The sequence below is a fragment of the Panthera uncia genome, assembly GCF_023721935.1.
Source record: "Panthera uncia isolate 11264 chromosome C1 unlocalized genomic scaffold, Puncia_PCG_1.0 HiC_scaffold_3, whole genome shotgun sequence".
NCBI classification, from domain to species: domain Eukaryota; kingdom Metazoa; phylum Chordata; class Mammalia; order Carnivora; family Felidae; genus Panthera; species Panthera uncia.
This window is the reverse complement of record NW_026057584.1, coordinates 57,684,541-57,707,832: the sequence shown is the minus strand read 5'-3', so window position 1 is coordinate 57,707,832 and position 23,292 is coordinate 57,684,541. Positions and strand designations below refer to the sequence as shown.

The 23,292-nt window shown below is 40.8% G+C and overlaps 1 protein-coding gene across 1 annotated transcript in view; it reads right to left on the bottom strand.

The window, feature by feature from the left end:
• CHN1 (chimerin 1) overlaps positions 1 to 19,667 on the bottom strand; it is a 201,471-nt gene extending 181,804 nt beyond the window's left edge. Inside the window, exons 1-2 of the mRNA XM_049616020.1 lie at positions 19,477 to 19,667; positions 19,149 to 19,344 (exon numbers count right to left, since the gene is read on the bottom strand). Coding sequence (XP_049471977.1) covers positions 19,149 to 19,167 — 19 coding nt within the window. The 5' untranslated portion in view covers positions 19,168 to 19,344; positions 19,477 to 19,667. The remainder of the gene's footprint in view (positions 1 to 19,148; positions 19,345 to 19,476) is intronic.
• Positions 19,668 to 23,292: the final 3,625 nt, after the last annotated feature.

Below are 23,292 nucleotides of genomic sequence, written 5' to 3'. Positions count from 1 at the left end.
CAATGTTCTCTTACATGTACATATCCCCTCCCATGATATTCACAAGTATTTTACTTGGTTGAACTGCATTCTACTAAAGACTCCAGTATAAAAAAAAAGCATTTCAACATCACCAAAAAGAGAAAAAAAAGCTGTCTAAAGAAATGGGCAAAGCTAGTCTCTACTGTTAGATGTTAGGATGGTGACAAACTTTGGGGAGACATGCTGGGATAGCCGGGAAGGAATTCCAAGGGGGTCTGTCTATGAGGCTGGTAACGTTCATTTCTTGACCAGAGTACAAGTTACATAGGTGTGTTCATTTTGTAATAAAGCATCAAGCTTCTGACTTCTGTATTTTACTTGTTTACTTATTTGTGCATCTTATTTAAATATGCTCATGTATCATGTATTTTTAATGTATCATACACTTTAAAAATGTATCATGTAACATACACTTTAAAAATGAAGAAAAAAAAATCCTTGAGGAATAAATAAATATGGCTTCTTACAGTTCCATTGTTCTTAGTATAAACATCAGTAGTTCTACTGACCGAGTCTGAGGAGGGTGCCTTAATTACCTCGAATAGTGCTCGTCACAGGCCAAAAAATCTCAGGGAGGCTCCACACGTAAATTTAGCATTCCACAGTTACAGAATAGAAGAAGAAATAAGAAAAATGTATCTAAGCCTAGAATCAAGCTTCCAAACTCCCGCATTCAGAAAAAACAAGTCAATCAGTCAACTAACTTTAAAGGCAAATCCTTGCCTTGACTATTACATACACACCTACAATTTCAAAACATGGGATGAAAAAGAACACGAACACATTTCTGTTTAAGCTATTTAATTTTCCCTTGTTTTCAAATGTGTACTATGAACCTAAAGACAGAAGGAAAGAATTCTAGTCCTTTTTTTTTTCCATTTTCAGAAATATTTTAGAATTTAATTCTAGAAAAACAAAGTAACTGTTGTTTAAAAAAACCAACAGGCCTAAAATGGAGTCACATGTGCTAAGTCCACGTGACCAAACCCAGACTTAACACCTAAACTAACTGCCGTTTCAACCTTCCCCAAGAATGAAAACTTAACCCATCAGTCTGGAATTTTCCTAGTCAGCACTGGTTAGATAAACCATCTGATAGCCCCTATGTCCCCCGCCCCGCCTCCCAGAAAGGTGACCCTGCCGGAAATAATCCTTTTTTTTAACCCATCTGTGACTTCCTGGCCCTACCCCTTTCTGCCTTTAAAAACCTTTCCTCTTCTGCAGCCCTCTGGAGCCTTTGTATAAATGGTATGCTGCCTGATTCATGAATCTTTGAATAAAGCCAATTAGATCTTCAGATTTACTCAGTTGAATTTTGTGTTTTTAACACTGGAAACAGGCACATTTGAAAGTGCAATCTTCATTTTATCAATGGAAAATCAAAGCACTTTAAAAATAAAATCTTAGGATCTCAGTATTCAAAGATGCCAGTGGATGAATCAGCACTGTGTGCTATGTGTACATCCGCTCCATCTGCTCCCCTATTCCATTTCTCTGACCGATGTTTCTCAAGAAGTTCCTTAGCTCAGAAACTAAGTTAGCTTAAATTCAATGTTTACATAAATTCAGCGAAAATTATTGACTTTAAAGAGACTGTGTTTTATAAGCCCATGCAAAGCACATCTTGCGCAAAACAGTATGATGTAAATGATGGCAACATGAAACTCGACACTAAACCCTTGATACAGAAAAGGGCAAGCTAACAAAGGAATGAGTTCACTGTGCAGCCTACCCACAGAACATATTTATTATGCAAGCTTAGCAGCCAGCACATACAATAATTGTTTTAAAAAAGAACCCTTTAGTGATTCTTTCTTCACATATAATAGATTCCTTCTTCCCAAACCCTCACAAGAATGGTGAAAGAAATGACTACTTTCACAACCATCTAGAGTATTTGGTTTAAGCCTTAATTTAATTTTTCAAGTCTGACTTCCTTTTCAACAGAAAGTTCCTTTTATTGTTCTTATTCCATAATATGCCTTTGATTCTATTGCTTGACCACTTGTCTGATGAGGCTGAGAAAAATCAGACCATTGGAATGCTACAGACCTAAACCTAACTTGCTCTAAATTCTACTGGATATACTTTCCTGTCTTAGTCTTTTATGAATATAGCTCTTTTCGTTGAAACTATGATCAGGATTTCAGGAAACAATAAAAAAAATATATAACTTCCTTCGGCAAAAATAAATAAAACTTCTCTTAGCAACCTCAACACAACTTCAGTATAATTCCCTTCCCTGACAACGATGTTAATGTGACCAGTAAACATGTAAAATAGTGCTAATTAAATGCTAAATATACAGGGGTAAAAAGGAGCCTAATGCAAACCATGTTAGGATGGATTCCTGTTACCCTTCATTACTGTTCCACTTATTAAATTTCATTCTTAATTAGAAATTAGAAATTATATTCCAAGTGTACCTTCCTGATTTTAAACTGACAACAGAACAATTATTTTAGAACAATTACTAATGGCCAGGTCCTCATAAATGCCAATATTTTAAATGTTTAGAAACCATGCATGTAAACTACCTCTCAGAAGTCATATATATTCTTTAAAATAAGTGTTTAAAGGCAAATGGAATGGAGGCAGCTCTTTGTATTACTCAGATTGCTAGCATTTTCAAAATAACCTTAAAATCTTCAACAAATACTCTTAATTCCTATAATAGAAATGAACACTTTTCAAAATGTTCAATTGAAACTCATCAATTTTAAGGAGTCAAGCCTTCTGGAAACCTAAACTTTGAGAATAAATTATTTACATGTTCCTTCTTATTTTGTTGCTGAATTTCCTTCCTTATGCTAAGGAAAAACTGAGGAAGCAGGTTGGGAAGCGCCATCTTGTGGGCTTCTTAGGAAATATTTTCACTCTAATCATCAGTACAGTTCTAGAAGCAAATTATTGTAATTATTCAATACAATATTTTTAACATTCAAAATGTTACTTGAATTTAAATCAAAGTATTCCCTAATGGTTAATTTTCCAGGGTCCAAATACCAACAACTATAATAAAGTGGCATTTGTAGATTTGGGATAAGATCTTCCTTCTAAAGCACTTGATGATGATATATTTATAGCCAAACCATCACATTTTATCTTTACAACATCCTCAGGAGTTAAGGCTGGAGAGAGAGATATGTTACACAATAATGAAGCTTGAGAATCTGCATACCAAAGGAATTAAAAAAGCATCTAGGCAGTGGAGAACTTAGAATGAGTCTTATAATTTTGTAGCGTGGCAAAGTCATACAACAGTGCCTCACAAAATAGAAGCCTTTTGTTGTTTATAAAAACTAAATCGAGAAAGTTATCAAGAATTCTAAAATTTAGTGGAACTAATAAATCCACTCTGTGTGTGTGTGTGCGTGCATGCACGTATGCGTGTGTATTTGTGTCTTATGTCCTGTAAGTTTACAAATTGTGTTAGGAGTTAAGGTACATAGTATATGAAAATGAAAAAACACAGAAACAAAAAAAATGAAAGACTAATAGGAAAGAAAATGCCCCCAAAGTCACGTTTATATGATTCTCTTTAGACTTTAGAAATAGTGTGATTCTCTCAGTTTACATATTAAGGAAGACATTAATTAATATTCTAAATTTACAAGTGGCCTGGAGTTGCCTTGCCACCAGCCCAAGGATATGTGTTCTTTGCCCCACACAGTGCTTTTTCTAAAGGCCCAAATTAAACACCAACATTTAAAATCAGGAACTTCCTCAGCATTCCCTATTGTCTGTTACCCATCTGCCCACTGAAGGCATCTGAGCTTTGGGCCCTGGCTTACATTTTTGTCTTTCTAACTTAACTTTTCCTTCAGGGTTCTTCTTCCTGGCACTTTTTGGTGGGGGAGTGCATAATGACATTCAAGCTCAGGATATGTCTGCTTGAGGGTTCTTCCCCAATTTTCTACGCGGAAGGGGCTTGTCTCAGTCCTGCTAATGGCTCCTGAAGCAGCAATGCCTGGAGGTTTACAGAATATTCATCTGTTTTAAACTATGTTCCGTTCCGAGATGCAAAAGTTTGAGAGAGCTTTCTGCTTCACAAAGGGAAAGCCAAGCCTACTGCTGGTGTGAAGGACTGTGGAGATTTGTGTTATGGTTTGACATTTTCTTTGTGGGAGGGGGAAGAAGTCCAATTACTTGGGGGAAAGAGGGGAGGACATCACTTCAGTAGAGGCTAGGCTGATTTAAGATTTGATAGCATCTTAATTTCTATAGCCTCCCACATCTGTTTTAATAAAATTAGCCCAGAACACATCATTTTGCTAATGTTGCTAATTATTTTTTCCATCAGCTTTTGATTAAGTGAAAATCATTTCCAAAAATTGTTTCTAAATTTTCAAATGCCTCTGTTTTCCTAAGGGCAATTACTATACTTCAAAAACAAGATAAAAGGAAAAAGTTTTGATTAGGAGAGTGAAATCAGAAGGCACCTTGAGCTGAATGAGGTCTCACCCCAAAGGAGTTACATCCTGAGACCCGTGTGCAGTCACTGCTCCCTCCCTCCAGTACCTGAGAGAGAGAGAGAGAGAGAGAGAGAGGAGAAGACGAAGGAGGAGAAGGAGGAAGAGGAGGAGGAGTGGGGGTGGGAGGCGGATTGAGGGACACTAAAAGAGAGCAAGAGCTCCTCTGTCTGGAGACACCAAGAACAGCAAGGGAGGGGGCAGCACGACAAAGAGGCTCCCGTCTCTCCAGAAAACTGCAGAGCCATCTGTCTGAAAAATTCAGGATGACAGGCCTCTTAAGTATTCTCCAAGTCTCCCTTCTGTATAGTAATGTCTGTTTCCTTTTTTTAATTACTGTATTAATCCTTCTTGTTCCTTTTTCTTATTTTAAAATAACTTATCTTTTTAATTTCAACTAAGAGAGTGAACAGACAAGTTGAAAATCCTTTCTCATTCAAGGAAAATAACTGAAAGTGTTCAGTCAACTTCTAAATATTATGATGGATTAAAAAAAACATGAATTGTGCTTTTGTGCCTCTTATGTGTAACTATATATTTTGCACATATATATAATGAACATCTTTAAAACATTCAAACCTGAGAATATCAACAAATGCCATCCGAAGACTTAAACAGGCACTATCACCCAAAACAACTTATAGTAGTAGATATAGAAAGCAATCTCATCAAAAATTTTTTCACAGTTAAATAAAATACTATTAGCAATCTGTGAAATGTCCCATAAACCAATGATTTCATCTTTTGGGGGGGGGGGTTCAGCACATTCTGAAAAACAATCACTAACATCAGCTTTTTGGTCCACTGCTTTGTGCCTTCTATTCAGCAACTTTAAAGACACGTAATGAGCCATTTTTTTTTAATTTCTCAAATTATTTATTTTGAGAGAGACAGAAACAGCGTGAGTGGGGGAGGGGCGCAGAGAGAGGCAGACAAGAGAATCCCAAGCAGGCTCCGCACTGTCAGTTCAGAGCCCAACACGGGGGCTTGACTCCTTGAAACTGTGAGATCGTGACCAGAGCTGAAACCAAGAGTAGGGCACTTAACCAACTGAGCCAACCAGGCGCCCCAATGAGTCATTTTTTTAATGGAAGACTAATATACAAAAGTCCTGTGAACTTGGCTAACCCACCAAGGTCTAAAAGGGAGGCTCAAACGAGGAAAGGCATTCCTTCACACTTGCTTGCTAATAGCCTGAAAAGGTCTAAAAGAACAGAGAACAGATATCAAACCAGAAGTACCCATCATTCCCCTTACATTTAGTGCTGTCTGTCCAGAAGATGGTTTCTGTCTCCAGTTAAATACTGGACACCCAGCAACATTAAAAGGGCCAACAAATGAACCTGGATTCACAAGCCCTGTGTTTGCAGAGCCTGTTTAGTGTTCCTTGTCCTTCTGCAAAGTTGGAAGAAAGATGACGAGGCTTTTTTTTTTTTTCACACACTATAAAGCGGTATAAAGCCAACCAGAATTTCACCAGAAACTTTTCAAAAAAGTTAAGCCGACAAAAGTGACCAATCTCTAAGTAAATTGTATGTCTGCCCTTGACATGCAACAATACTGCAGGAATATATATATTTCATCCTTTAAAGACTCAAGATAATTAGACAATAAAAACAATATGAGAGATTATGAGATATGTTTACTACTGCTAACTTGATTAACACATTATAAAGTTGTAGGAAAAATTAATGAGTGCTTTATGTTTCTACCCTGGAAACTGCTAAACTACAGAAGCACTGGGGCTCCTGGCTTGCTCAGTTGGTGGAGCGTGCAACTCCTGATCTCTGGGTTGTAATCTGGAGCCCCACACTGAGTGTAGAGATTACTTACAAATAAAATCTTTTAAAAAAAATAAACTACAGAAGTATCATGGTTTAAGAACTATTTTATTCACTTAATTATTTTTTGAGCACCTACGACAAGCGAAGCACTGTGCTAAGCACTGTGAGTACAAAATAAGAGAATGAATCTTACCTTCAGACACCATCAGCCTAGAAAATTATAAGGATAAATAACTACTGTGAGAGGAACACACTGGCCAATGTCACAGGAGATGTGCACATAAAATGATAACGAATTCAGAAGACAAGGGATTCCTTTTGAACGGGTGCAGGGGGCGGGGGTATGGACTGAATGAAGTACTGGAAAGAAGGGCAGAGTAAGAGCAGGAAATACAGAGCAGGGGACAGATATGGAAGAACTGGCAGGAGCTGGCAGTTGACTGGGTGCAGAGGCAAGGGGAGGGAGGCTGCTTGAAGAAGGAAAGTTAAGGATCTGGCACTGGGACCGTGTGCTGTCTGGAGTCCGCAGGAAATCCTGACAGAGATTTAGAAGGGGGACCAGGGCGGGGCTGGTGTCAGAGACTCGGGAATCACCCACGGAGTGTGCAGTATTGAAGCCGACATACTCCCAAGGGAGAAAGGGAGGCCTGGTCTTGAAAAGCAGACATTTTGGGCAGCAAACAGAGGAGACTGAAGAACAGTGAAAGGGAAGAGAAGGAGTAGCGGGAGAACACAATGCCCTGAGAGACAAGAGAAAGAAGATTCCAGAAAGAGGCAGTCAAAAATAGCAAAGAGTGTAGAACAATCAAATATGAGGACTGAGGGGAAGCCACTGATTACTGGCTACTAAGTGATAAGGCACTTCCGGCCCAACAGAAGCCGAATATGAGGTGATGGCCGTGACAGGAAGCTCCCCTTGACCAAACCTGAGTCAGGCTCTGCCAGGCCCTCTTCTTGACTAGCGTCAGCCTTGTCCCCAGGTCTTACCAGGCCTGCAACGACATTTGAGCACGAATTCTCCTATGTCAGTTTGGAAAAAACCCTCCCACCTTTGACATCTGATCGAATTCCTCACCCTCACCCTTGATATCTGATCACCCTGACCTGCCCTCATCAAGAATCCTGTTAGGTCAGGTTAGCAAGAGTTCCCCCTACCTTGTCTCCTCTTAGTACTTTTCATCCCCTGACATACCCTGCAACCTGCTCCTTGGCTATAAATCCTCTCTCGTTCCCATATTCAGAGTTAAGTTCTCATATTCCCTCTTTCCTACTGTGTTCCTACCACAATAGTCTTAATTAAGTCTTCCTCATTTGTTTGGTTTTTTTGAGAGGGGTAGGAAGGGCAGAGAGAGAGGGACAGAATCTCTGTCAGGCTCCGCCACCCAGCATGGATCCCGACATGGGGATCGATCTCACAACTGTGAGATGATGACCTGAGACGAAATCAAGAGTCAGATCCTTAATCGACTGCACCCAGGCGCCCCAAACAGGTGTCAGAATTTTTTTTTCTTCAGTCTTGCCCTTTTCCCTAGGGCTGGATGACATTCCCAAACACCTAAGTACAATCAAACACTGTCTAGGAAGAGATGGTGTAGACAGGGTTAATGAGTAAACAGCCACCCAAGAAGAGGAGGTGGGACATACAGAATGCTCTTTCAATAAACTTCTGCCAAAAGATGGAACACTAGTAACTCAGGCTGGTACCTAACAGGGTTCCAAAGCTGAGGAAAGGCTTTCTCACCCTGACCAGGAAAGCATGGCTCTAATGTAAGAGGAATGAGCCAGGGTAGAGGAGGAAACTAATGAGACAAGATGGAGAAAAACAAATTCCCATGCTGATATTTTCAGCCCTCTCACATTATATATATATATATACATACATACATATATATATATATATACACACATACATATATATATATATATATACACATACATATATATATGTGTATATATATATATATATTTGTAAATCACCTCATTTCTTTCTGGAACAATGAGAGGTATTAATAAATAGCAAATGAAATTTTTCTTTTATGCATTCAGAAATATGAATGTTTAAATCTGTAGCACATTTAAATCTGTAGCTCATGTAGGACACAGATTTATTATTATGGGAGAAAGACTATATTGTTTTTATTTTCAGACCTCTAAAAGGTTAAGTTAGCCATTTTCATACTGAATTCCTATTCAATTTGATTATGTTCCCTTCCGTGAGGGTAAAACGTGAACAAACCAAGCTAATTTATGTGCAATTCCTTTGTACCACTGAAATGAAAAGGAACAATAGTTTAATGAAGTGGAATCTGTTATCTAATTATGCCAAATAATTTAGAAACATCTGCTGATGGTTAGTAATACTATAGTTAAACCTCAAAGAATCTGCTCCCAGGGAGATTTCCATTTTATTCAAGCCCTTGTAAGCTTCCAGTTGGGAAATCCATATTAGACTATGGAACCAAGAGATGACATAATAGCACCTTTCCTGTATTAAAAAAATTAACAAATGAACAAAAAAATAAAGAGAGGGTGTGCATCATATTGATTTGGGCCCTGAACTTAATTCCCAAATTTAAGAAACACAGTAGCCTACTGTAATATCCAACATTCACTCGAGTATTTATTGAGTAGCTGGGATGCATCAGACACTGTGGCGGCTGTTGAGGATACAAAGAAGAAAGCTACAACTTTCCCATTATGGAACTTCATCTAAAAGGAAAGACAAGAGAATATGTCTACCAACCACTATGTCACCACATAATAAGTGGTAGGACAGAGATGTGCACAGGGTACAATGGATGCAGAAAAGGTGTAACTAACTCACAGCAGCAGACTACTTAGAAGAGAAGCCTATTCAAACTGAGTTTTGCAAGATGTGCAGAGATACGTGAGTGCAAAGAAGGGCCTGGGAAATGACTGTGCCAAAGGCACACCGAGTATAATCCTTTCTGGAAACTTCAAGAAGTTCAAGATGGCTGAAGCACATCCTCTTACAGAGGAGACAGTAAGAGATGAGACCAGACAGGTAAGCAAGGGTCCTATCCTAACAGCCTAATATGCAAACTAGGGAATTTGGACTTAATCTTAATGGTGATGGGGACCCACTGGAGAAGTAGGGAAGTAAATTGTTAGACTAACCAAATCCTTTTAATTTGTTTAATGTTTACTTATTTTTGAGAGAGTGAGAGCGCGCAGGCACATGAGCAAGGGAGGGGCAAAGAGAGGGGGAGACAGAGGCATCCAAGCTGACAGCGCAGAGCCCAATATGGGGCTCGAACTCATGAACTGTGAGATCATGACCTGAGCCGAAGTCAGACACTTGACCAGCGAAAGCCACCCAGGCGCCCCTAGACTAACCAAATTCTAAGAGACAGGTTTAAATTTCCAATTCTGGACTCTAACATAAGAATAACCCAAAATAATAAAGTTAGAAAAAACGATAAATGAAAGCAAACATTTAAACTGATTCAAGGTTGCTCACAGGATAAGTATAGAGAGTGACGGCCCGCTAGGAATTCTTCATTCGTTCATTTATTCACTCAGTAAACCTGGACTGAGTACCTATGACATAGCAGACATTGAGTTTACAATCCCTGATATGTTTTAAGTGCTAAAAGGGCAGGGGCTAGATCTGACTATAGTCTGGATTACTCCCCGAAGCAGCAGCACTGGTCAGTGTACTTTTCACAGTTTCAGAGTACAAGAGGAAGTATCAAGCGTCCAGCACTATTACAAGTCCATCTGGTTGTTCAACGTATATCCCCGAACTGGGTCTCCACCAGAGCATCCTCAAAGTACAAAATGGCACATTTAGCAACACCCATAAACGGAAATATTGTAGAGCCACTTTCTCAAGTGGATCTTTCTCTTGTGGATCTTTGTTAACATCACCAATAACACTGATACTGACATCAGCTACTGTCTATCTTCACCACCGTGTTAAGAACCTCACACACATGATCTCATTTATTTCCGCACAAACAGAAGGAGGGAATTACTCGTCTGTTTATATATAAGGAAAATGAGACCAGAACGTACAGCTGACACTGTATTAACCACAACTCTTTTACACCCAAATCTGAGCACTTTCCTCTACTCCACGCACTATGGAAGTACCCATCTCACAGAGTAAAACCTGATCTTTATCACGGCTTGTAAGGCCCTGCATAATCTGAGAGCCCAACGCTCCTCCACTCCCCAGGGACAGCTCTGTCTCATCTCCCACTGCTTTCCCTTAGCTTACTCCGCTCCAGCCACATTGCCCTTCGTTCTGTTCCTCAAAATCGTCAAGCGAGCACACCCCTGCCTCAAAGCCTGTTTCACGAGGTGATGCCCCCACTTCACATGACTCATCCCCTTGCGGTCCTCGAGTCTCTGCTCAAAATCCACCTTGGTCGTGAGGCTTTCCCGGACATGTTGCTGGACAGCCAGACCCATCTCCTCACTCGGCTCTGTACTTCTCCACAGCACTAGGCACCGGGCACACCATCCATTTTTTTATTGTCCGTCCGCCTCCACTGCGAGCCAAAGCTTCCTGAGACTAGGAACTGAACACATACCTGGCACATTTAGGCCCTCAATTCACTGAACAGATGAGTAAACAAATCACAAAATAAGAAAACACATCCCAAGCCTCAGAGCTACCCTCAGAAAAATTCTGAAATAGTACAGCTCTTGTTCCTACTCCCTTCTCTCACTCTACGGTCCTATCCTTTCTTGCCCCTAATCCCAAATGCCCTAGGCTTTTACACTGTTCTGTTTATTACACTCCCCCCTTCTTAGTCATGCCTCACCCTCTACATAAAGGCCACCACTTTCTTTTCTCTGACAGCACAGCTCCCTCAGTCAAAATGCTTGCCCTGAGTACTTTAAGATCTTTAGTTCATAAATTAAAATCATTCTTTCATGCTATATGAAGACACGTATCTATATCCAGCATGTTCTTCCTCATAATTAACAGGCTAAGAATCCATGCTTTAACTGAAGTCAAATGGTGTAAAATTCATTCATCAAGGAAGGACTGCAGAGGAAACATTTCAGTCAGGCAGATATTTACATACCCCTTAAATGAACGCCTACACCACTTACCCAATGTCTGTCCTACCTAGCACAAGCTACTTCAAATCCTGAAATCACTTCTCACGAAGTCATTTCACGGCATTAAGGAGCTAAAAAATGATAACAAAGTTCTATATAAAAGGTAAAGATAGAGGGGCACCTGGCTGGCTCAGTCGGTAGAACATACAACTCTTAATCTCAGGGTCGTGAGTTCAAGCCTCACATCAGGCATGGAATCTGCCTACATACATACTCACGTACATACGTAAATACATATATACATACATAGATCTATTTAAAAGAAAGAATATACCGTAAGGGCTGAAGACAAGTGCTAATGGCACAAATGGGAAATTAGATGTGATTAGCAGTTTAAAGAAGAGGAACGGTTGCTCAGTTTTTGAAATGTTTGTGGTCATGAAAATCTATTCGTGCAGGGAGATGTTTCTTGGACTACATCTTCTCTTCTACTTGTTTTACACCATGAAATATACACGGTCCAAAGAAATTCAAAGGTAAAAATCAGAGTGGAGAGGATAACCTTTAGTGTGGCCAGAGGAAACACAAAGAGGTGGCCCCCTGCCAGGGCAGCCAGCCACACAGGGGCCTGACTGACCTTCCCTTCTCCCACAGATCCCCCAACTGCTGGCATCCTTTCCAAGAAGTGCTTACTTTTCTAAATTTAAAACAACTATTCAAAACAGGCAGGGCATTTTTAAGCTATCAATTTTTGATTTGTTTTTTGATTCTTGGAGAATGAAAGAAAAAAAACTGTCTAAAAACACGAACACTTCTAAAACATTCCTGGATATAAAACCATTATTTTAAAAATAGTAATTTCTGTTTTTTAGTTTAAATAAACCTTTCTTCTATTCAATCTTGCCTCCTTACTCCAGGTAATTTTTAAATTAATAACAGCTTCACTGAGATAGAATTCACATACCATAAAATTCACCCTTTAACATACACAAGGCAGTGGTTTTTAGTATATTCACAAAGCATTCATTATGGTTTTTAGAAATAAGGAGCCAAATTAAGAAAGTATATTTATAACTCTATTTTATTAGACAGGTTTTTTTTAATTCTATATGACTTTTCAGTGTAAAACACAGTCACACCATTGTTTCTGAATTTCTCCCTATTTTGTTTTTTTAAGGATAGTAAGACTATATTAATAAATAAAAATCAAAGCTTTTAAGAATCATTTTCTATGTAAGAATGATTTATGGCTGGTAATTCGGTCATAAGGCCAGGCTCAGGGACCTGTCTTGAGTTGGGTTTGCAAAGAAAGTTCAGTGACTTCATTTATATATGGTGGACAAAAAATGAAGTTTTTTAAAGGTGCTGTTACTGATATTTTATATAAGACTGAGAAAACATCAAATATCTCTATCAAAGGATATTATTACTAGAGGGACTTGGACAAAAGCTATACAAAACCCAGCCTGGGGTTTCCCTAATAAAGATTTCCCTAAACCTTTTTTATGGCTGCTCTCAAGATGATAGTAAATTAGGGTTTACTTAATTCTTAGGGTGAACCCAATCCAATGAAAAATGTATAACTTCTTTTACTAACATCATTCCTTCAGAACTATTATATTTTTTTTTAATTTTTTTAACGTTTATTTATTTTTGAGACAGAGAGAGACAAAGTATGAACAGGGGAGGGGCAGAGAGAGAGGGAGACACAGAATGTGAAGCAGGCTCCAGGCTCTGAGCTGTCAGCACAGAGCCCGACGTAGGGCTCGAACTCACAGATTGTGAGATCATGACCTGAGCCGAAGTCGGACGCTTAACCAACTGAGCCACCCAGGCGCCCCCCTTCAGAACTATTATTATATGCCACACAAAGCATGACCAAACAGTATTTTTCTGCCTATTTCTCTTATGATTGCTTTAGATTAGTCTAAAACATGTATTCTCATCGAAGGTAACCTTTGTTTTCAAGGGAGAAAAAATCAGCTTTGGGGGATCAAAAACCTTACTCTTTGTGCGTAAGGCAGATATACATACACTGTGTAAAGAAACAGTGTATCTCTGCTTTTAAAGTTTCCCTAAGAAAACAATTAAGAAAAAAATGCCTAAAACTTCTTGTGAAGGGTGATGTTTTTTTAAAAAGTGGACAAATACTGATCTAAAAGAAACTGCAGCTCTTCTTGACAAATACGTCAAAGTTTTACAATTATACATATCACTCTATCTTCAAAGATCAGGCTGCTTATAGGACTGTTACTTGCAGGGACAAATGTCACTCAAAAGACAGCATCACCAACAATCCTTTCACATTGTACACAGATGGTAACTATCAGAGTTACAGCAACTATAATTCTTTTATCTCTCTTGCATTATACCAAGTCACCACACATCAAGAGAAAAATTTTAAAGGTGAAATATTAAGTTTTTGATACCAGCAAGAGAACATGCACAAGCATTTAAATAAGGATGGTGGTTTTTCTTTAGAGAGAGAGAGTGAGCATGAGCAGGGAGAGTGGCAGAGGGAGAGGGAGAAGAGGAAGGAGAATGAGAGTGGGAGTGAGAGAGTGAGAGAAAGAGAATCTTAAGCAGTCTCCACGGTCAGCACGGAGCTCCAGAGGGGTCTCGATCTCATGACCGTGAGATCATGACCTGATCTCACCACTGCTGCTTAGGTAACTCCCTCTCATATTCTTTGATGAGCAATGTCCGAAAAATAAAAATGTTTAGCAGAGAGTGTATTCAAGTGGAGATGCCTACAAAATTGGCTTTTGGTCAAATAAATCATACTTAAGATGCAGAGTGGATTTGTCTTTTTAAAAACCAATTTTAACGTCAGGGCAGTCACAGAAAATCAAAATTTTCCTAACCGCATCACAAAGAATACACCATTACCATTTAACTGCTCAAAGGATCTCTACAAAGAGGCCCAAAGGCAGGTGTGCCCGGCAGCATAATAAAAAGGTTTCTATGATGGTATAAAAGTCTGTGGAAAGGTCAGAAATTACAGTGAAATCCTAAGTATTAGGAGTGATCTACGGCAGTGATGACAGTGACAGGTAATGAAAGAAGAAAGAAAAAAGAAAGGGGAGGGGAGCAATGCCAAAGCTAATTCTACACAGACAGGGAAGAGAGTTATTCAGGGTTTAGCCAGCCCAGCTGGACTGTCACTGAGTTCCTAGCATTTGAGCTGTAAACCACAGCCCCGTTTAGCTATAAATGACAGACATTCCCGCCAAAGGATAACCTGGCAGGATGCTTTTTCACCCAGCTCTGTCAAATAGGGTTTTACTGGTGTGGCCAGTCAGGGAGTTCTGTGAGGTAGACCAGCTAGAAAGTCCTAAATTAGATGATCTGAGAATTTCCTCTTGGCCCAGCAATAATTGGAGAACATGTGCTTCCCAGTCAGGGAAGTTCTAACGAATCCTACTGGAGATAAGTAGTCCGGAGCTTACACTACAGTTCTGGAACGTAAGCTCTAATGAGACAGGGCCATGTCTCTTGAACGTGCTATAGAGGTATGTTGGACAAATGAGCAAGGTGAGTGAGAAAAGCATGAATTATATTTGGATTATTTTTAGGATTTGAGGATTTAAAACTTATTTGTATTGATGCTGACGATTGAGAGGTCTAGTCATCTACAAGGGGAGAAAAATGTTAACAAATTCCTGAACTCCCAAAAATGCACATTTTCAACTCCCAAATGAGCCACAAAATCAGGAAGGATTGGGGTCTGGTTCTTTTGTCACAGATAAAACAGAAATTTGCACAAAAATATCCTTTCAAACAGCAAAGGTGATTAATAGTGACTATAAGAGATACGACAGTTTTTACACTTCAGCTTAATTTGACAGGTATTCTGAGTTGCTACAACATACTATATGCTAAACGTATATAAATGGAAAACTGTATTGGGTCATTTTAGTGGCTCTCATTTTTTAAAATGAAGCTAACTAATGTCCCATAAAAAGAATATTCTTTACAATGATTAAAAAAAAAAACCTGAATGGAAATGTAAAACATAAAGCAAAACAGAAAAAAAAACTAGACTCTATTGCTGGCTGCTAAGCACTGAACTGTGTCTTCCAATAAACTCCTACGTTGAAGCCCTAACCCCCGAGGTGACAGTATTTGTGGAAACGAGGCCTCTGGGGAGTTATTACGTTAGATGATGCCACGAGGATGCAGTTCTCCGGAGGAGTTTAGTGCCCGCAGAAAAGACCAGAGACCTTTCCTACAGACATGCTGGTCTTAGAATTCCCAGCCTCCAAAACTTCAGGAAATAAATGTCTGGGGTGTAAGCCACACAGTTTATGGTATTTCTCTCCAGGAGCCCAAGCTGACATAAGACACTCACCTTACCAACTAACACACCCAAGATGCACAAGATGGGATCCTGGCAGTGGTTAGGGCTTTCGTAGAAACCTACTGAGCTCTGACTCTGATGACTGTTTAGTTACGTTCGTCCAGTTTCTTGTTCCTATCTTCTCCTCACTATCGTCTCACAGAACTTTAATACCTCATTGCTCCTCTGCTGTAAGTTGGTTATTAAGAGTAAATACAAAGGGACAGGAGGTACTTCTGACTAAACTAGCTAAAAAGTAGGACAGGTGACTCTTGAACAATAGATATGAACTGTATGGGTTCACTTATATAAGGATTTTTCTCAATAAAACTAGTACCGTACTTATAAATGTATTTTCTCTTCCTTGTGACTTTCTTAATAACGTTTGCTTACTTTATTGTAAGAGTATAGTATATATAATACACATAACATAGAAAATACATGTTAATCAACTGCTTCTGTTATCAGTAAGGCTTCTGTTCAACAACAGACTATTAGTAGTTGCATTTTGGGGGAATGAAAGGTTAACACGTGGATCTTGGACTATGTGGGGAATCAGCACCCCTAATGTTGTTGTTCAAGGGTCATGTTGTTCAAGGGTCAACTGTAACTTCCGAAATAAGATCCATTTTGGGGCACCTGGGTGGCTCAATTGGTTAAGTGTCCAACTTTGGCTCAGGTCATGATCTCGAGGTTTGTGGGTTTGAGACCCGTGTCAGCTCCATGCTGACAGCTCAAAGCCTGGAGCCAGTTTCAGATTCTGTGTCTCCCTCTCTCTCTGCCCCTCCCTGGCTTGCACTCTCTCTCTCTTTCTCTCTCAAAAATAAATAAACATTAAAAAAAATTTTTTAGGGGCGCCTGGGTGGTTCAGTCAGTTGGGCCTCTGACATCGGCTCAGGTCACAATTTTGCACCTGTGGGTTCGAGCCCTGCGTCAGGCTCTGTGCTGACAGCTCGGAGCCTGGAGCCTGCTTTGGATTCTGTGTCTCCTTCTCTCTCTGCCCCTCCCGCCTCTCATGCTCTCTCTCGCTCTCTCTCTCACCCAAAAATAAATGAACATTAAAAATTAAAAAAAAAATTTTTTTTTAATAAAAATCCATTTCTTCTAACTGTTGGGGACTGCTCTTTATACCAAGGCTATTTTGAATTGGGCAAATTTGAGAAAATCTCGTATTTATCTTTAATACAATAGCTCTCAAACTTGAGACCGGCAGAAAAGGGAATCCCTTTTTTTTTAACATTTATTTTTGACAGAGAGAGAGAGAGAGCGAGCGCATGAGCGGGGGAGGGGCAGAGAGAGAGGGAGACACAGAATCCAAAGCACGCTCCAGGCTCTGAGATGTCAGCACAGAGCCCGACGCGGGGCTCGAACTCACCAGCCCACCAGCCATGAGATCATGACCTGAGCCAAAGTCGGATGCTCAACCAACTGAGTCACCCAGGTGCCCCGCAGGGGAATCCTTTTAAAATCCCCTTCTAGAAATGCAGATTCTGTGGCTCTGTGGCCAAAGGAATCTACATTTTTAACAGAGAGGAGATGACTGAGGAGTGGTGTGCAATGAACCTTTGAGAACATCTACCTCTCTATCATTACAGGAAAACAGCCTCCGCACACAGGTGTACTTTGCTTTGTAACAGGAAAATATTCTTAAAAACTGTCACCAAATTAGATTTTGTAAATTAAGTTCTATTTTTGCACAAGTTGACTTTAAAATTTTAAAGACACTTTATTGATTCTGAGGGGTGAGAATGGTTTATCCGCTTCTAGAACTCAAATCCGTGCCCTTCTTTTCCTCATCTCTACTTCAGTAAAGATTTAATAACTTAGGAAGCCTTTTAAAAGAACCTTATCACTCACTGTGCTTATCCCCCATTTATCAGTTTTATTCACTGAGAATGTCAAGCATTCAAAAAGTGGTTGATTTGTAAACCTTACCTTTGAAAACCATGAAAATGCAGACTCTCTCTTTAGGAAGGAAAATGAATTTAGTAAAAAAAAAAAAAAAAAAAAAAAAAAACACAGTTTAAGGGGATATTTACTTCTGGAAATATTACTGCTATGTATTAGCTACAACAGTGTAAGAGAAATGCTTCTTCGACAGAAAATATCAATTATGACTTAAGCCTTCCACCATTTTTAAATTTTGTACAAAAAAAGTCCATACTTAAGAAAAAATGCTTCTTCCAAACGATGCAGATTAGACACAAGGTATTGGAAAACAATAGTGAGATTTTTCCTTCAGAAAAAGAAGAAACATTTTTTAAAGCATCTAAAGAGAACTAACACCAAATAAGAAAAGCCATTTCTAGTACTGTGGGTATTTTGGCAAAGTAAACATAGTGTAGACTGGCAAACTGTGTTCTGGGCTCAGTTTTGCCCCAAAAAAGGGCCATGTGACCTTGGAAAATAATCTCCCTGCATCTAATTTAATTTATAAAATAAGATGATTAAATAAATGTAACTTTCTGATTCCAGCAGATTAGTTCAGTCTATCTACAGGAAAAAGCATTTGTGGTATATTATGCCTACAATGTGCTTGATCAAATGACGCAATTAAAACGTAACTGGAAACTTGATATTATGAGTAACTTACTAAGACCATCCTTGTAGCTATCAGCTTCATAGTAATATATATCAGTACATATCATACTACTTTGAATATCTAAATTTTCACATATTGAGTTTTCTTAAAGGGAGGTACATGTGTACCATAGACTGTTTCTGTAATAGGAAACAATGTATCTTTTCAGCCCTTCTTCCCAGCCCATTGTCATTACACACTCCAGGGTAAAAAACAAAAATCAAAAACAAAATAAAAACAACAAAAAACCTTGAAATCTTAACCACTGAAACAATAGTGTTGCAGTAATTACATCATAGAAATAACATCTTTCCTAAAATACTCAAAGTTATTCTCCCGAGATCACTTATCTTCCAGAAACCAACTTTCTTCTGTCTGCTCCCGTATTTGTTAGAACAAACATTTTCCATTTTAATAACTATTCAGTTCATCACTTATTCTTCTTTCCAACGAAATATGCCGACTCCAAAAATCACCCCCCAAATCCAATAAGACTCAATACGTGCATTTGGCAATTCCGGGGAGGTTGGGATGCACAGACATCTTGTTCAAAATAAATAAACTTTGCAGGATCTTTATTTACTGACTTGATAAACGTAGGTTTGGAAACAACCAGCTAACTTCTCTCCCAAGTTGGCATCTTAAAGAATCCTCCGTTGACAAAACACCCAGGACCTCAGAGACTCCCAGCCCAGAATTGGCCAGGGGAGCACACGCCCATCGGCCCTGCCTGGAGAGGAAACAATGGGAGAGGCGCGAGGGAGCAAGCCCGGCGCCCCAGGCGCCCCAACTCCGCCGCCCCGGCCCGCGCCCGACTCCGCGCGCGGCATCCCCTCCCCGGGCGCCCCGGGCCCCCGCCCCCCCACCCCGGGCGCGGCCCACCTGCAGGGGCGCGGTCCGAGGGCTGCACTTACCAAACAGGGTCAGGGCCATTGTAAAGGCGCTCGCCAAGTGCTCGCGGCCGCCCGCCAGTCCACGCGCTCCGCCCAGGCCGGCCGGAGATCACCGCATCGGCCCGAAGCGCTCACACCTCGGAGGGAGCGGAGAGTCGGAGGGGCGTGGTGGGGCGCGGGCGCGCGGGGAGGCTGCAGGCCGGGGCGCTGGGGGCCGCTGCAAGAAAAAGTTATTTACGCGTTATTGTCAGGCGCACCCGCACAGGGGCAGACCCGCTAGCCCCAGGCGAGCCGGCACTTGTCGCTGCCATCTGTGCACTGCGCGGAGCGCGCGCGCGGACGGCGATACCTGCGAGGCGGGAGGCTCGGCCGCGGCGCAATGGCAGGCGGAGAGGCGGCGCCGCAGTGGCGGCGGCGGCGGCGGCGGCGGCGGCGGGGAGACGAGCAGCCTCGCGGGGCCCCCGGCGGGGCGCGCTCACTCCGCATCCCGCGGCCTCGCAGACGCCATCTTGCGATAGCGTCTCCCACCGGATCTGCCCCTGCGCCTCCGCGTGTCTGCCCCTCGGGCGGCCGAACCCGCTGCGTTCCCATGGCAACGGGCGCGCGCGGGGGCCGGGGGCGCGCGCCCCTCCTGGCCCGGGCCCGGAGGAGCCGCCCCGGGTCGCGCGGGAGGCGGCCTCCCGGAGCCCGGCGGGGGCGGGGGCGTTTTAGGCGAAATCCCAGGCATTTTTCTTGAATGGGATTTGCGGAGGCGCGGAGGGGAGAAACCCTGAGCTGTTACTCGAAAGAGGAAGAGTGGCAGGAGGATGCTCCCTGAATACACGTCCCCAGCCAGGGTCATCCGGGGATCGGGTTCGTTTGAGGATAAATCTCCCGCCCGGCGCCCTCGGGGTTAACGGAGAGTCTGGAGCCCGTGACCTGAAGCTATAGGATTCGGGAAGGGAGCCTGGAGTCCAGTGGAGACCCTGGCTGTTGCCTTCCTTTCCCCTTGGATTTAGAGCCACTGGGGCAACTGCTCAGGTTGTCGTAACTGAGGAAACAGGGGTCGTTTAAAAAGCATCTGGAATTGCCTAAAATAATGTTACAAGGCCAATGCTTAAACCTAATTTTCTTCCTTTTACTTTACACCTCTTTGATATTGCCTCGGGAAAAATCAACATTTGTCACCGATTGGCACCTCTTCTTTACCACAAAAGAGTGTTCCCCTGAGCTTTTTGCATTTATCTGATAATCACTGGCAACATCTTTCTGTGATGTTCTCTGCTCGCCTCTGTCTTTGCCTTAATTAACAAAAAGCCGTGTAACGCCTTGAGATTATCAGCCAGAAGATGTTCTTGAAAAGCTCGGTAGTGGTGTTTTGGTGCCGTTTTCATTTAATGTATTCAAAAATTCAGCGTTCTCTAGTTGCTATGTTTGTTCCCTGTGTAGAAAAATGCCTCTCCTTTCCTTGTTTCTGTTACGGATCTGATACTGTTTCAGTATCTAATCATGTAGATTTTCTCTTTGGCTCTCATTTCTTGCTACGTGCATCTTTCCTCTTTCGGTTCCTCAGATTCCCTAATGTCATTTTCTGCTTCTCTCAAATCTCAACTAATTCTTTTAAGAACATTATATAAATACCTTCTATTTAATGTATCTTGAGGATCAAAGCTTTACAAAAATGAAAATTGCTACTACAAATAGAACCACAGTTAATTCATCATCATTTCACAGCAGATTCTAGCATCAGGAGAAAAAGAAAAGCCGGTTGAGGAGGAGCCAAGCCTTTGTTTCATGTCAGTTAATTCAAGAAAAAAGAAATAGTAAAATAATTCAACATGAAGAGGCAAATGTGTAAGATGCTGTATGCTTGAAATTTTCTGAGGTAGTAAAATCGTTCTTCTCTAGCCACGAATATCAAAATAAATCTTGAAATCCCCACAATTTTAAATCTTTAATGAAAAGGACTTGATTTTGAGCAGCCTTCCTGCTCATGAAAAATTACAAACGCAGCTCATGAAGATAAATGAGCTACTCAAGAAGGCTTTGTGGGACAGATTTTATAACCATGTAAAGATTGCTGATCTGCTCTGCAATCAGATAAATCAGAAACTAAAGACACCATTTGCTGCCTCAACCAGTGATCTTCAACCTTCTGGGGGACTTAATTTCCCTTTAAGGCTCTGATGAAAATACATCCCTCTTCCTGGAAAATGCTTATGTATGCACACAGACTCACCAAAATTGTTTCACACAATTTCAGGGGGATTGTGGCCTATTCCGGGACTCTAGGTTAACCCCCAGATACCCTTTGTAATCTCAGAAAGTTATACGTTGTAACTAAAATGTTTTACTTCTCACATAGAAGCATGGAATTTTAAACAAAGATACCCAACTCCCCTGGTTTAGAGAGAGGGCAACTTGAGGGCCCAGTGGTCAAAAGATTTTCCCAAGTGTGTATATACCTTTTAGGGGCAGAATAGGAAAATATGAGGCATCTGGTGTTCTCCCTGACCACCTCCCCCACTCTCCATCCCCCACCAATTTAGACGGTACATGGTTTGAATTTAAAAAGAAAAATCTGTTTAGTATTAGAAGCAGAGTGGCAAGGGGGTATTTTGTCCTCATTTTGATTGTTGGGTCTCTTACAGTTTGGGAAGTTGAATTTTGTCTCAAAGGGCCTTTATTCACATGCTTTTCAACTCAGAACTATGTGTCCAATCAGGTTGAGAGGAAAAGTGCTTTTCTCTTCTATTTGTTAAACTCTCTTAGGGAGGTACCAGAGCATCAGTGTTCTCTGGTAAGTCCCTCTGTCCCCTGGGGGTTTATCCTGGGGGGGATGCATCCCAGGGAAATTAGCAATCCTGTGTTCAGACTCACACTCCCAATATACAGCCAAGCTTGAGCTGCTGGATCAGCTTTGCACCCACAAGTTGTGGCTGAACACAGCTGAATCTTAGTGATAGACTGAGCTCGAGCTCAGGTGGGGACATTGTACCCTCCCCTTCCTCTGTCTATACAAGTCTGGGCCCATATCCAAAACACACACACACACACACACACACACACACACACACACCCTCCCAAGAGAGGTTTTTAGGATACTATTTGAAAGAATACAGCTAAATGTCACTAATGTTTCTAGTTTTTCACAAGTGATTCCTTTTGATTGACTTCCTAATAACAAAATGTTTCCTATATTTGATCAAAGTGCCAGGTCTTGAAAAATAATATTAATTTTTATAATATTGTATTATCTAATGAGGAATGGAGTGTTGCTTTTCTCACCTTTTGGTGAGAAATAAAGCAATAGCCTTTTGGCCACAGATTCAATGTAAGGAAGGGCGTTAACCCCTTGGGGGTGATTATTATGGGTGGTACCTTGGATTGTTTATTTAAAAGGGTGAAGAATGAGATGACTTTTAAAACATTTATGTTTTCATTGAAAGATTTAATTTTGTGCTGAACACATAAGCACCTAGAATGGCCAGATTTGTTTGCTGTTACTTAGTTGTTAGATTTTCAAACAAATGTTTTATTCTTTCTGGTTCTTCCTCATTTGTAAAATGAAGGGCTGGGGCTAAATTATCTCTAATGTCCTTTTTAGTTAGCTGTCATCCTGTGATATTTTAAAATATTTAAATTAACTGGATTATGGATAAAACAGAAGGTATTTTTATTTGAATATTCAGTATGTCACTTATTTATGCATTCAATACATTTAAAGTCCTGATATATCTGGTAAGTCTGAGTCATATGTTACATTTTCATAAAGACCTAGTACAGTAAAGAAGTCATATTTTATTAAAATATCAATATTGTGATGTCATCCTCAGTATGGTACTCCAATATTGTATTTATTGTACACAGAGCAAACCCCTTTTCAGGTTTAATAGGATTAAAATTAAAAGTACGCACTGAACAATCCAGGCCAAATTTACTAAAACAGTTTCTCGTTTTTTTTAAATATTTATTTTTGAGAGAGAGAGTGCAAGCAGGGGAAGGGCAGGGGTGTGGGGCAGGAGATCTCAAGCAGGCTCCGCACTGACAGCAGTGAGCCCATGCCGGGCTCAAACTCACAAACCATCAGTTCATGACCTGAGCCAAAGCTGGATGCTCAACTGACTGAGCCACCCGGGCGCCCCAAAGAGTTTCTCATTTTTATGTAGATTTTGTGGATTAGACA